The sequence below is a fragment of the Atractosteus spatula genome, chromosome 4 (assembly GCF_055471065.1).
Source record: "Atractosteus spatula isolate fAtrSpa1 chromosome 4, fAtrSpa1.hap1, whole genome shotgun sequence".
Classification (NCBI taxonomy): Eukaryota; Metazoa; Chordata; class Actinopteri; order Semionotiformes; family Lepisosteidae; genus Atractosteus; species Atractosteus spatula.
Genome location: NC_142709.1, coordinates 5,642,088 through 5,656,950, shown reverse-complemented (window position 1 = coordinate 5,656,950; position 14,863 = coordinate 5,642,088). Strand labels below are relative to the sequence as shown.

Sequence of the window (14,863 nt, the reverse complement as noted above, 5' to 3'; positions counted from 1 at the left end):
GGGCTGGGATCCCAGTGCTTCCTTTTCCTTATTAATGAGAATTTGTCTTGACTGACGGACCTTTAACCTTGCAACGGGCTGATCAAGGGCCTCCGGGGGCCCCCTGAGGGTAGTTCTTGTCAGCTCCGGAGAGAGAGTCCCCTCTCCCTCTGCGCCTCGCCCAGTGCCGGGCTCCCATGCGTGGGTGTTGAGGCAGAGCGGACACAGCCCAGCGCAGCAGAGAGCTCCCCGCGATGGACATAGGGGGTCTGGAAACGGTGGTGGCCAACTCGGCCTACATCTCGGCCCGCGCCAGCTTCGACGGCAGCAGCAACGCGGCGGCCAACCGGGACAAGAAGTACCGTGCCAAGCTCAAGCTGCCCCACATCACCCAGTGCGAGGACCTGAAGGACCAGCTCGACCTGGAGTTTGACAGCATCTGCTGCCAGCAGCCGATCGGCAAGCGCCTCTTCCAGGAGTACCTGGAGACCGTGCCCCAGTACAAGCCTGCCTCCAAGCTCTGGAAGGACATAGAGGAATATGACACGGCCGAGGACAAGGACCGCGTGCAGAAGGCCTCCAAGATCATTTCCCGGTACATGGAGTCGGATGCCAAGCAGTTCTGCTCTTTCCTGCAGGGCTCGACCATCAGCAAGGTGAAGGAGGAACACCAAATGGCCAAGGACGACCTCTTTGTGGAGAGCCTGGAGAGCACCCTGGCTTTCCTCAGAGACCTTCCTTTCACAAACTACCTGGAGACCATGTACCTCAAGAGGTTCCTGCAGTGGAAGTGGCTGGAGGCTCAGCCCATCGGCGAGGACTGGTTCCTGGACTTCAGGATCCTGGGCAAAGGAGGGTTTGGGGAAGTGTCCGCCACCCAGATGAGGGCCACGGGGAAACTTTACGCCTGCAAGAAGCTGAGCAAGAAACGGCTCAAGAAAAGGAAAGGTTATGAAGTAAGTGACTTCCTTTGTCGAAAAACTGGTTCCGGGATACATATCATAATTAGGATATGACCTAACGGTTTGTATTTCTCTTCATAGGAATTAAGAACTTCATGTCTTTTGTCTGTTGTCCAGTGTCTGCATTTATTTTCACAAGCTTTTATAGGAACTTGATTGTTAACTTCAGTCATGTTTTTTTTTCACTCTATAGGGAAACTGTTTACCTGGGCCTGCAGTGTATGGGGATGTGCTGACCTCATAGAGCAATTAATTACAAAATCATTTGTTTGCCAGAGTCTCCATCCCACGAGTACAGTTCCTTGTTTTTCTCAGCATTATCAACATCAACTGTGCCTCCGTCTTCTTTTAACAATGTACTATCAAATGGAAAATAGGATTTTCTCCGAATGGATTATTCTTTGCCCTTTAATTTGGTTAAGGAACAAGATTCTGTATTTGAGTAACTCATGGATTTAATGCTATTGAATCGTGTTTGGATTATACTTTCTGCTCTCCTCCCATCCTGGAAAGGCGTGTATAATAATAATAATAATCCAGTTCCACAGGGCATCAAAGCACTTCGCATATAAGATGAGCCACACTTCATTAAGTTTCTTGCCCACGTCAATGCAGAAATCATATTTCTGTAGCATTTTTTGGACAGGCTTTGGTTATTTGTTGAGAATTGGAGTATGTAGCTCTTTCTTGTGGAATGACTAACAATTTAGAATACTCTATCTTATCAATATTACTATTAAAATTCCATTATGGTTAAACTGGGGGCTATTATATCACTCTTGTGCTTTTAATATTGGCTCTGCACTACAGTTTTGTAAATGATTGAATTAATCGTTCTTTTGGATTGACAGTACTAATGTTATAGTGCTGTTAAAAGTCCTGCATGCTTCCTCAGTGTTCACAGGATTTCACATTTTCTATTAGGGCTCCAAACTTTTTTGGTCTTTGGAAAACTCTTCCTGACAATATTAAAAACAGACCCACTGCTGATGCTTTTAAATCTCATCTCAAAACTAGCCTTTCATTTCTAATTTACAGAAAGTACCTTGAGAATGCTCTGGATTGAAAGTGCTAGGATTTAAGGGTGTTATATAAGATTGGTGGTTTGGTTGGTTGATTGATTCATAGATTGATAGGTTGATAGGCCAGGTGGACATCCAGAATTGTTCATTTTGTGTTAAACAAAATGCATTGAAGTCATTAAAAAAATATTTTACATCCAAAAATTAAGATACACCTAAAAGCTTCAGTTACATTTTAAATGAGTCCTCTTACCTCTTATTTTGGAAATTCCTCTCGCTACCTATTCATCAACATTTCGCTGGAAGTGGTGTAACTGGATCAGAGAGAATGTAATAAGGAGCCCATAGGAGTGATTAAGAGACACTGCTTTAACCTTCTCTGGAATGTCACCTCTAGACAGATTAGTGGGGATTGTCATGTTGCACGGCCATAGTGAGTGTCCATGAATCCTACTGAGAATGTCTTTGGTTGCTAATGTATATCTTAGTTTTGTTTTAAATGGACCAGAGGACATCAGATACAAAAATGCATTTAACACTGAAAGCAGGAGGCACTCCATTATACTATGGGCTGTGGGAGTCTACCTCAAACACCATGTGGCTGAGGAAGTTCAGCTGAGGAAGACTCAGATCACATTAGCTTTTTTCAAGCAAGGAAGCTGGAGAGACCGACACTCTCATTTGTATATGCACTTCTCGTGTTCTTCTGCAGTTCTGGAGTGTTTGTGGAGCTAGTTTTCATTTCCATGCCTGGGGCTATATGAACAAACCTATTGTTTCTTTCAGTCAGGCAGTGGATCAGGCAGAGTTCAGGAAGCTTGATGTCCAGGGCTAGTGTGAAGTCTCATAGTGAAGTCTTTGGCCGGGGAGGACAGCAGAGATGGAAGAGCTGTATGACCTGCGGGAAAACCATGTTAAATCTTGAGATGGTGTGTGACTGGCATGACCAGGTAACACTAAGAGCTATGGCAGCTGTTATCACGAATGACTCTAACTCAGTGTAAAGTACTTGAGGATGATGGTTACCACGCTGTGTATAACAATATTGTGACGGAGGCTGCAAACGCACATCCAGCAGATCCACCGAGGCGCAGTCCTGTCACCCTCATGCCTGCTGTGGGCTCTTGCAGGGTGCAATGGTGGAGAAGAGGATCCTGGCCAGAGTGCACAGCCGCTTCATCGTCTCTCTGGCCTACGCCTTCCAAACCAAGACAGACCTCTGCCTGGTCATGACCATCATGAACGGAGGAGACTTGAGGTAAAATCCATCTCAAAGGTGGTGCTGTGCTGCTACTGCATCATGTGAGGCAGGCCTTCTGGTGGGCGTGTTCTTCAACCATCAATACCTGAAGCAGGGGAAAGCATCTGTCATGTAGCAGCCCAGCACACAGGTTGCTGGGCCACTGGGGTGTGACTACTTTGTACAGATTAACAGTGCTTACCTCTCAGCAGCTATGTCACTTTATTAGGAACAGTCTCAAAGGGGTTGTCTTCCAGTCAAAATAGAGTACACAAATATTGCATCTTAATCTCTGCTCCACCACCTAGCAAGACATTGTTTCTGTCTGAGCAGACTAGTACATCCTTTACCTCTGTGTCTTCTGGAAACAGGATCCCAACTCTGTAGTGAAAGACCTACTGTACAATAAGCCACTCTAGCTCTGCTGTTCGGACAACCAGCTGACATCAAGAGTTCACCATGACTGAATACAGCATCTAACACCAGACTGAAAGTTACACTTTAATTTAATTTTATTGCCCATGGATTTGAATTGCTTTAAGGAGAGAAGCTGTGTTTTAAACAGCAATGCAGTTTGCTTTCAAGCAAACAGGTTACTTGGTGTTTAAATTCAAGGCAACCTGCTCAGTGAAGTAGTGTTACTTGCATTAGGACTACTTCTTGTTCAAAATCCTTTTTAGCAATATCAAAGAAGGCATCTGGAAACTTTCTAACTGGACTTGGTTTTGGGCTCGTTTGAGGAAAGCTGCTTAAGTGAAACACCAAGCTTGAAGAAGCTACCTCTGATAAAGATTCAAATTGTTAATTTAACTAATTATTTTAGTCTTCTAGATAATGCAAGTAAGCAATTCAAAAAGCAAATACAAAGTAAGCATATACAGATAAATGAACTGAATTTAAATTAAGGGATTTTACGTAAAAAGAGCACCATGCACCATTATTACTTAATTTAAATTTTAAAAAATTTCACTGCAATACAAAAAAAGACTTTGGTGCTCTGGAATCAGTCTAGACAAGGGCAACAAGATACAATCATGAAATTAAAGGAATGTCCATCCCCGACAGGGCAGAAGAACCGAATCTTTAGAGTTCTGAACAGAGAAGACATTGTGATCTTTGCTAGACCGTCTTGCACAAAAAGGTTCAGATGATATTGATCTCTTCTGCAGAAAACAATACAATACAAACCTAAAGACACAAATAATAGTTAAGGGGAAGTGCATTTAAAACTGGGAACGGGAGGCGGGTCTTTACACTAAGGGTTGTGGGAGTCTGGAACAGGCTTTCCTAACCGTGTGCTCAGGGTGACCCCCAACTTCAGGAAGAGGCTAGATGAGAGGCTCAGGTGAATTAACTGTTAGCAATCAAACCAGCTAAATAGGCTGCAGCAACTCCTGTCGTTTCTTAACATGCCTTATGCTCCTATGAATGGCGCTTGCATGCTGTTTAATCCGCTCAGATAAAACCCTCTCCACGCCAGGTACCACATTTACAATGTGGACGAGAACAACCCAGGGTTTGAGGAGCCCCGAGCCTGCTTCTACACAGCGCAGATCATCTGTGGAATGGAGCATCTCCACCAGAAGAGGATCATTTACAGAGATCTCAAGCCAGAGAACGTGCTCCTGGACAACGATGGTAAGATTCAAACAGAAACCACGAGCACATTGATCCACTGCTCTCAAGGCCTGTGGTCTCTGGAAGGAAGTCAGGTAATATCCACTCTCTTTTATCTGAAAAGCCTCTCTGGCTGTCCTCCAGTTTGTGTAAAGGACCAAACACAGAAAAAAAGCCTTTAGAAGTTTTAAGAATAACTTTACCCGAGAATTTGTAAATACCCCAGCAATGTCTGGCACCCCCTGAAGGTCAGGATGGTGGGGTACCATGGGTGTTGGAGCGTTCTGTTATTGTGGCCTGTATTAGTACTAGTACCATTATGAATGATCACTGCACAGCTGACTCAGAGTTTGCAAGTGTTTGTTGCTTTATTAAATCCCTGTGGAAAAGTTGTGTAACTTTTTTTAACAACAACGTTGTTGAAGCCCAAACCCTGGCCTCTATAACACCCTTGTGCCCATTAGCTACTAAGTACTAAACAGGCTAGATGGCCTGAATGACCTCCTCTCATTTGTAACCTTTCTTATCTGTTATGTTCTATGTTCTTCTGATTGTAATATATCAATGTTGCCATTCCTTTGCTTATGATATGGTGATGTAGGACCTGTTTGTTCACTAATCTATGTGCTTTAATATTGTATCTAGCACACTTAACCTGATAGAGAGGAATCTGACAGAGGGTTTACATTAGACTTAACGCTGTTTCAGCTACTCTACTCATTGAAATCTGGTCTCCAGGTAACGTGCGTATCTCTGACCTTGGTCTTGCTGTGGAGCTGAAAGACGACCAAACAAAAATTAAAGGTTATGCTGGAACTCCAGGTAAATCTGTTCTTCGTGCTTCCGATAAAACCCTTTAGAGTCAGGTCAGAATTCAAACTTATTTTAGAAAAGTCCAAAGATGACCTTGTTTCTGAGGCCTTAAAAGTTCCAGAGTTAGTCCATTTCACCTCCATTGGTTGGAGGTAATAATCAGTAACTCTGAAGTTAAATGTGTTTTAATGCTTTCAGTCTAGCCCCTGAGTTGGTGTTAGTCACACGATGAGACAACTTTGTGAAGGTGCAGATGTGGTCACTTGTTTGGACATCTTTGGACTTAAGGCTTCTCTTGCATGGGGATTTATCATACCCTTCAGCTTGTGAGAGAGTTTTCCCTCCAGTGTAGAGTTGGAGAGACAATATCATGCTGTGTCAGACAGAAGATGTCTCTCTCCAGCGCTCTCTGTGGTAATGTGTTGGTTTGTTTAAGTACTTTCATTTCCTGTGGAGAGCACTCAGTAAGCTTCTTCATTGTGATCAATTGTGTACGTACACTATGATGTGCTCCAGACCACTGTCCATAGGTCTTGTTCATATTAACATTCTAACCTACTTCTCCAACACCTATGATCATGATTTATCAAAACTGAATGGCAGGAAATGAAATCAGAGTGAGGCATGTGTCAGTGATCTACATAAGTCAGTGTATGTGCTTCTCCCATATTGATTCCCCATCACACACAGTCAGTTCAAAAAGTCTTTTCAGTAGCTGTATTACAGGGAGGTGGCATGGCAAACAATGACCACTACAGAAAATCATTCTTGAGGAGGAGACCTCAAGAAACTGGTGTGTGATGTCAGGGACTTTCTTATTTTAGGGTACAAATGTCCTGTGACTATGGACTCTTTTCAGGATTATACAATATAGGTGCTTAAGGGCCTGATTGTTCTCTGGTAGTCAATCCAAGGCAGATCTTAATGACATAATAAACAGACTTATTATGTCTATTTTGGTTCAAAAGTTCAAGTTTGAGATCCAGTCTAGTTTGTAACGGAAAGGCATGGGCAAGATGAGGAGGACTGATGTTCCCCGTAGCTGGAGTGAGGTTAACGAGGTTAATGATGTCTTCCTGCTCCTGCAGGGTTCATGGCACCCGAGCTGCTGAAGGGCGAAGAGTACGATTACTCAGTTGATTACTTCACCCTGGGAGTGACGCTGTATGAGATGATTGCTGCCAAGGGTCCGTTTCGAACCCGAGGAGAAAAGGTTCTCTCTCTCTCTGCTGTTATACTGTTTCTCCAGCGCCGTCAACATCCCACCCTTCTCTCACCCCCTCCCCTGGGGGTGTACAGATTGGAAAACAGGGAACAGAGACATCTGCAATTTCAGATCATTAGGATACCCTTTTCCCGAACATTTGGAAGAACAAGGCAGAAGGAAAAATACTATAACTTGCTCCTTCTTTAAGAGAATATTTTCTGTGGAAAACATTTTTTGACTTTAGGATATGATGCCTGTTTGGATATAGAAGGCTCAATTTCTCTATTAAAAAAATCCACCCTAGTGAGCTGCCTTCCTGCGCTGCTGAAATAAGAGCTCATTGCCGCAAAGCTGGGAAATGCAGATTGTGCTTTGCATGCTCTGAGAAGCTTATCACAGTCTTCATGCACGCTCCCCTTTCTTCTTCTACCCTTCTGATTCCCATCACGCGCTCCGTCCGCTCCACACAACCTGTGGGCACGCTAGTACAACTTTATTAACCTTCACGAGGCTTCGGATCTCCTTGTGCTGTGCTAACAAAGGCAGTACAAACAGGCGATACGTTCAGACCTTTTCCACAGTGCATTGCGTCACGACTGTGACGCATAACGTCCAAACTGCCAGATAAAAAGGTTTAAAAAATGATGCAGCAAATTAAAAAATATTTATTGATTAGATATCTTTATTTTAAAATGTGTCATTTTTGCATTTTTGTTCCCTGCCATTAGGCACAGTGGCCATTTGATATCATCTATGAGGCGATTTGGAGCTTTGTATCAAAATTTTCATTCAGCAATGTGATTAAAAAATAACTTGCCATCTTATACCGTAAGCGCGCTCTTTTTTATATTTGTTGTTGTTTTGCCCCTGGGCAACTTTAGTTGTTCCACTGTTATAGATTTTTTATTTTTTAGCTGTTAATGGAAAAAAAAAACACTTCTTATTTGGAACCGAAAACAGCTTTACTGGAAAATGCTGTGTCATTAGAAGTAAAAAAATAGCTTATCCATTTCTAACTGGGCACACTGATGGGACTAGTTTCTGTTTCTGCTTACAAAAAAGATAAATGGCTTAAAACAGCTTACATTTCTGCTCAAGCCTTTCATAAAGCCTAAAAACAGCTGGACCTTTGATCTCCTATATGTTATACTGAGTAAAAGTATCCATATACTGTATATCCCAAAATGTTTATTGTGCAAGATTATATGAACTCCAAAACCGGAAGCAATCATTCTAACACCTTGAGATCATCTTTGATGAAGACATTACACATGTATTCTCAAAGAAATCTCCCTGACTTTCACACAGAAGGCCCCGGCATGGCAGTGTTGTGTGAAACGCACTTGGGCACTGCTCACACTACTGATGCCCAGTCCGCCGAGGTGCCTCTCCCGAAACTCCAGGTGTGTGGTAGTTTTGGGATAACTCCCCTCCACCACCACCAGAGACCTGCACCCCGTCCTTACCTGACAGCAATGCTCTGTCACTCTTTGGCGGCTCCACAGTTAGGATTTGCACTGGCAAAGCACCAGGCTATAGGGCAGATCATTGTCGCCCATTGCCTATACTGACTAAAATCTGTGCTTAACCTTTATGTTTATGTGATTTAGTTTGTGTGTGCATTTCGAGCTTAGCAGTCCTAGTACCAGGGTCCAGAGTTAGTTTTTTCTATCTGCATTTTTGTCTGATCTTGGTTGTACGATTCCGAACTTAAACATAAAAGCCTTCACTTGTAAGCCTACAGACAATACTGTGCTTCGTGTTAAAGTAGCAGAAATGTTGAATGTACTCAGAGCTCCACGCAGAAGCTGGACAAATGATATTTGGCCTGATATTTTCTAAACAGCTAAGTGGAGTGATCTGCTTGTGAGAAATCAATTTGGTTTCAGTGAGGAGCACAAATTCTCTGCCATCCTGTGGTATGTGTTGGGTATTACATCACTCATGAAGTTGCAACCGAAAGAGCACGTATCTGATTGCATGTGTATTAAAATAACTGATCATCACATAGGCTGAAATTTCATTAGATTTTACATTAATCAGGCTACTTAATGAATGCTGTAAAATGTCCCATCTATTAAATCCTCTTTTCTGTTCCGTTTGTAGAAGTACTCATTGAGTGCTTACAGCAGAGGCTTTTCCTGTATAATACCTCCCTTCACCCGAAAAAAAAAACAACTAACCTGATTGGATGTTTCCCTCACATTTGACTTCTGCCTTCACACAGCACAGGACAGTGACGCAGAGCTTTGTTTTGAATGCCGCAGGTTGAAAACAAAGAGGTCAAAAAGCGAATCTTGAACGACCCCGTGGTCTACACAGAGAAGTTCAGCGAGGAGGCCAAATCGTTTTGCGAGGGGCTTCTGGCGAAGGAGGTGGAGAACCGTCTAGGGTTGAAGAATGGGAACTGCGATGAGCTCAGAGCACACCCTTTCTTCAACAGCATTAACTGGAGGAAACTGGAAGCAGGTACTTTAATAAAGGATAGGATCATTTGGTTCAACACAATAAAGAAAAATAGATTATTTGATACACTCCAATTTACATCATAGAATATTAGAGAAGACATACTCCTCTAGACGGACCACTCATTTTTCGTTGGGTCTAGTTCACCTAATAACACCACTTAAGATGAATGGCGAAACATTAGAAGTGGGAAAAAATGAATCAGGTCACCACCGACTGATTTCCTTGAAATGGTCGATTTTAATTGTGTGTGAAACTGTGATGTGAAAGGTCGTTTCACCGCAGGGTAAGAAACACTCCTGATGTTTGACGATGGCATGTACTGCATCAGAACATGAAAATGAAAACAGAGGTGTATTCCCTTAGCTCACATTGTGCTGATCATTGTTTGATCTAGCCTCAGTCATTAGTAGTCATGGTGGTTAAAAGGTGTCAAAGCACACAGCCTCTTCATCTAACGATCTCTCTGGGCTTCACACACGACTCGACATTAGGACCAGCTATTCCGAACTTGCCAACAACCTGCTCTTCCCGGATTAGACAACGCTCTCTTCTCTTCCGGACGGTGTGCTCTTCCGGGGAAATTTCACCATTCCTCCCCCCCCCCCCTTATTTTTCCAGGTATCCTGCCGCCCCCCTTTGTTCCGGATTCGAAAACCGTCTATGCAAAGGACATCCAGGATGTGGGAGCGTTCTCCACGGTGAAGGGGGTCACCCTTGAGGACAACGACAAGGAGTTCTTCGACGAGTTTGCCTCAGGGAACATCTCTATACCCTGGCAGGAGGAGATGATAGAGACTGGCGTGTTTGGAGAGCTCAACGTTTGGGGTGAAGGTGGAAAGCTGCCCAATGACTTAAGGAGAGAGTCCATCCTAGAGCCTCCACCTAAGTCTGGGGTGTGCACTGTCTCTTAGGGATGGGGTACAGGTCTTCAGCTACGCTGGTAATTGAACCTTCTCAATTTCTCGACTGTTGATTGGTTAAGAGAGGTGGCATCAATTCAACAGGGTCGTAGAAAGGCAAAAAGTAACAATTCAAAAGCAGCTACTCTTACACACATCAATTAAATTTTAATCACTCCATTTACCTTGATATTTTTTACTCACTCTTTCAATGATTCACTAGACAGTAAGCGTATGCCCAGCTGGTGGAGATGGACTCTTATCTTGCTTAGCTTTTAAATTTGAGGTTATCTCATAATAAGGGATCAAAAACTGAAATGACTTGGAATCCACTTCCTTCTTCCCTAGGGAAAAGCCATTGGTGAAAAGCTGATCACAGCCGGTTTAAAAAGCACATCTTTTTCACAAGGGTCGTATGAGCGAATTCCAATTTGAGAAGCTAATGCTCTTGCAAATATAAACGACTATAATGAAACACTACTTTAAGGCAGATTTAAACAACTGTGACCTGTGATCTGCGAAGCCACCAATATGAAGAGCCAAAGTAAAGGTCTCTGCAGTGTTGCAAACAGCATTACATGAAACAATTTGCTCTTGTCAGTGCTTACTCCACCTGGCTTTGATCATTCGCCTTCTTAAATGACTACCTACCATACGTCAATCAATAATTGCGCCGTTTTGTAATGTTGTTCTCAAACGTCATGTCTACTTCTTTTTTTAAACGTGCGGTATTAAGTTGTGCACTTTCAAAATGAAATCCTAAATGTTGAAGTAAACTAATCAACGATAAAGAAGACCTCTTTCACTACAAGAATATCCTAGCATCTAATTTCAGAATAGCTTCCTGTTGTTACAGTGCATGCAATTTCTGTTCCTGTCACAATGTTTAAATGCTTAAGACAGGGGAAGAGTCTGGGTTTGCTTTTATTAGAACACCACTGACTACGAAACAACATAGAATCATCTTTGTCTCTGTTGTGTAGTATGAAGGTGCTACCAAGTTTGAAAATCTGTTTATGTTAATAAATGAAATACTTATGTACAGTGTGTGCATAAAATACATATGGGAAAAACAGCATTTACTTGTTCATATGTTCAGTTGTAAAAAGTGATTGTTTTAAATAGAGTTTGGTAATAAAACTAAAAGTTTCTTATTCAATATTTTCACATTGAATTGGCCCTAATGCAAAACAGCAGACACAAAAATTATAAGCTTTTGCTGTTCAATGTTTTGCATTCCAGAGTGATTTTACATTATTAGATATATTTGTAGTTTTTTTTGCAGTGTTTGGGATGTACCTCTGTTTTTATTTCTTATTTTGATGTTAACAGTTCTTCAACGCAATCCTGTGTGTGACTTTCATTTGCAGGTTGTGTAGCCTCTGCATCACCATTAAGACTGTTAATAGTGCAAGAGACCAGTCATGTAGCTATCATAGTACAAATGTATCATACAATGCTACTTTAATCGTTATGTATGGACATAACTTGTTTGTTGTCTTAAATACAATGAAAACTGGTTAGGCTATTATTTATCTTGATTTTTAATTAAATATTTATAAAGTAGTTTGACCGGGTAGCCAGACAAACTTATATCTTGTGTGATGTCTTGGCTATTTGTGTATCCTGATTTATTTTCACAAGATGAAAAATCACTTTACTCTACTGTCCCATCACAAGGGTAAATAAAGAGATGACAGACGATCAGTCTTTTGGGGACTATCAATGGTTTCTGAATGAACATAAAATTTTGAAAGAACACACTGGTTGTGAAACGCATGGCCATATAGACCTTGATTGTTCTTGCTTAAATGCTGCTGGCAAAGTACCTAGTTAAAGTTCTTTGGTACATTTAAGAGTTTAAAGTTTCCAGCCAACAGATAAACTAAAATCAGATATATAATGGAAGTAATAAGGCCTCATTTTCCCCACTGGCTAGGGCACTGTCTGCCTCACCAGATATGCGCTAGCCTCACAGAGTGGTCAGTGAATTCTCCTCCTGGGCAGAAACACTCCCCGGGTGAAAACAGCCCAGGGCTGCACAAAGACAGCAGAGGGGCTCATCAGCCCTGCTCGCTAACATGCAGGTTGCCAAGGTGAGGAGAAATTAGAGCTGGGCACTGCCTGATTTTCCACAGGAAGCTGTAAGTGACCTATCGTTTGTGTTTGCAGTAGTTCTTGGTGTGTGTTCATCAGTAGGCTCTGAAACACCAGTGCCCTGTGAAAAATACCCTCCTGTCTTCCAGGTACTGTTTACATGGTGAAGAAACATAGCTCAAACACCCATTGCAATGTGCTTTGGAACACCTCTGTGCACTGATAATATTTTTTTTTCTCAAAGGCTAGAAGAGCTAAAATAGTTAGGTGCTTTCATTCTTTTTAATAATGCAATTTCCACATACCTGCTCTACTTAGAAAAAAACAAGCAAATTGTAACACGAAGAAATATAAAAATAGTGTTTTATGTACACATCTTCTGTAAAATTAAGCAATTATTTTTTGCTTTATACTGCACTATGTACTGTATTAAATACCATAAATGAATGTACAGGATGTAAAAATGTTAGTCTTTGTTGTTGATAAATACCTATGTATAATTGTAGTTAGATGTATATGTTCTGCACACCCAGAAAGTACTGTATAGCTATTTTCCTTTCCATATTGTATTACATACAATGTGACCTTTAACATAGAATTGTACAGATGGCGAAGCAGAGTTACAAGGACAGACAGGAATTACGAAATGCCTTGTACAATATAACTGGTATTTCTACAGATAGAATAATTTTGATGCATATCATTAGGTTAACTTTTCAAGCTATTGAATTCTGGTTTTCTAATGCTTCAATACAGTTATAAAAAAACAAAAGAGTCTCCTTTTCCTCAGTTTAAAATCATGCTGTAAATCTCTTAGACTGTAAATTACGGGGATCAACCCTGAGAACCGATGTGAAATGTATTTCTAGTAGAATTTACAGTTAACTGAAGCAAATATTTTGCCAGAAAAGCACCAGTAAAAGAATTCTTTCAGTCTTGATTGTCCTTGGATATTGCACTTCCCGTGAGATAGGGTACAAGTGGTGGTTGCTATTATCACGGCTCGCTCTGACAGCGACAGTACACCTCCTTTCTGGAAATGCCTCAACACGCTCTACCCTTCACTAAGGTCATGTTAGATATGAGGCAGTGTAAAATTATTCAGATTTTTCTATGGTGTTTTCATACACTCAATTTTACTTCTCTGTAACTGAGCTTCACTGATTCTTGCAAAGAATTACACTTTCTATTACACAGTTCAGCAGCAAAGTAAAGAAATTCTAGCTGCACTGACTGCCTGAAAGTAGCTTTTAAAGGTATTTTAGGTATGAGGAGTCTGCTTCGGGGTAGCACAGTGGTTAGCATGTAGCCCAGATAGAAAAGGATAGAAGCAGATAGAAAATAGATGGATGGATCGACTTCAGCCTTCTAAAGCAGCTTCTCTTAACAGGAAGAACAATACAAGAAACATCAGGACTATTGTCACAAGACCTCTACAACGAATTACTACTGAAAGGGGACCCAAACTCTTCCATTCTGACAATGTGTAATGCACAATGTGGCTCGTGATCTGAAAAGTGCTGCTTCATTCCATCCAGACTCCTTTATAATGAAATGCACCAATAGGGGCTCTTGTCTTTCTGTGTTGAGTGCTATTCTACAGAAACTATATTATTGTATATTATTCAATTGTAGTTAAGCTAGGACTAGTATACTTAGGGCTAGAACTGAAACTGCATTTATCATTTTGAATACAACCAGTCTTAAGTCTTAAGCCTCTGTTCATCTCCAAGGACTTGAAATGCAGGCAGCATGTAAGTATTAAATGATTAATTACAACAGATATAATAGCGACCAAGGCAGCACTCCAGCTACACATTCTGTGAATGTAATCAGCAGTCTCAACTGCAGGATTTTCAGCAAATATTTCACATACTGTACAGTATGTTTCCCGAGAGTACAGTCTATCTCCAGTATATGCATAACAGGGGCAGCTGTTAGCTTGTGCAGCATCTTGCATTTAAATACCTTGGCAAATACAGGCAGAGTCGCCTCATGAGGTACAGTATTTTCTCCTGGTTCAGGTTTCTCCAGTCCTTTCACAACCCTCCAGTTCTGACCATCCAGCGGTCCAGATCGCACCCCACATCCAGTCAGGAAATAGGCTGCATTCTGCCTCGGCTTGCGGATGACTCACTGAAAATTCCTCTACGATCGGCACCACACCCGTGCACGACCGCGGCCTCAGAACTGGAGCCATGGGAAACGCCGACTGAGTCCCAAAAATAAATCAACAGAACACAGAGACACATTTCGTGGGCTCCAAATGCGGCTGATCTCATTCTCCTTCTTTAAAATGTTTTCAACAACTAATATCTGTAACCACTTGACCCCACAGTGAATTTAAGAATCTGAACTGCATATGAATACTCGCACGAATCCATTTATAGAGCTCTCTACTAACTGCCAAACCAACATACGTCTTGTCTGTTAAAGTTGCTCAACCGAGAAATATCAATATCAATATCATGTAACAATGATAGCTGTTTTTATCTCTTAGATTGTTGCAATGCTTTGCTTGCTGTTCCTCCCAGCATTGGTCCTGAATGGCTCAGATA

At 41.7% G+C, this 14,863-nt stretch overlaps 1 protein-coding gene across 1 annotated transcript; it reads left to right on the top strand.

Annotated features, from left to right (window-relative positions):
- The first annotated feature begins 9 nt into the window (after nucleotides 1-9).
- Nucleotides 10-12,417, top strand: grk1a (G protein-coupled receptor kinase 1 a). The gene is made up of 7 exons (XM_088913605.1): nucleotides 10-935; nucleotides 3,094-3,221; nucleotides 4,684-4,841; nucleotides 5,559-5,642; nucleotides 6,722-6,846; nucleotides 9,108-9,309; nucleotides 9,928-12,417. Exons 1-7 carry the CDS (start codon nucleotides 234-236, stop codon nucleotides 10,218-10,220), a joined length of 1,692 nt encoding a protein of 563 aa, XP_088769731.1. The 5' UTR covers nucleotides 10-233; the 3' UTR covers nucleotides 10,221-12,417.
- The last annotated feature ends 2,446 nt before the right edge of the window (nucleotides 12,418-14,863 follow it).

Excerpts from the sequence above, each read along its gene's own strand:
- grk1a (XM_088913605.1), top strand. The coding sequence starts at position 234 with ATGGACATAGGGGGTCTGGAAACGGTGGTGGCCAACTCGGCCTACATC. Across the intron at positions 5,643-6,721 it reads AGGTTATGCTGGAACTCCAG|GGTTCATGGCACCCGAGCTG; the intron begins GTAAATCTGTTC and ends CTGCTCCTGCAG. Across the intron at positions 9,310-9,927 it reads CTGGAGGAAACTGGAAGCAG|GTATCCTGCCGCCCCCCTTT; the intron begins GTACTTTAATAA and ends TTATTTTTCCAG.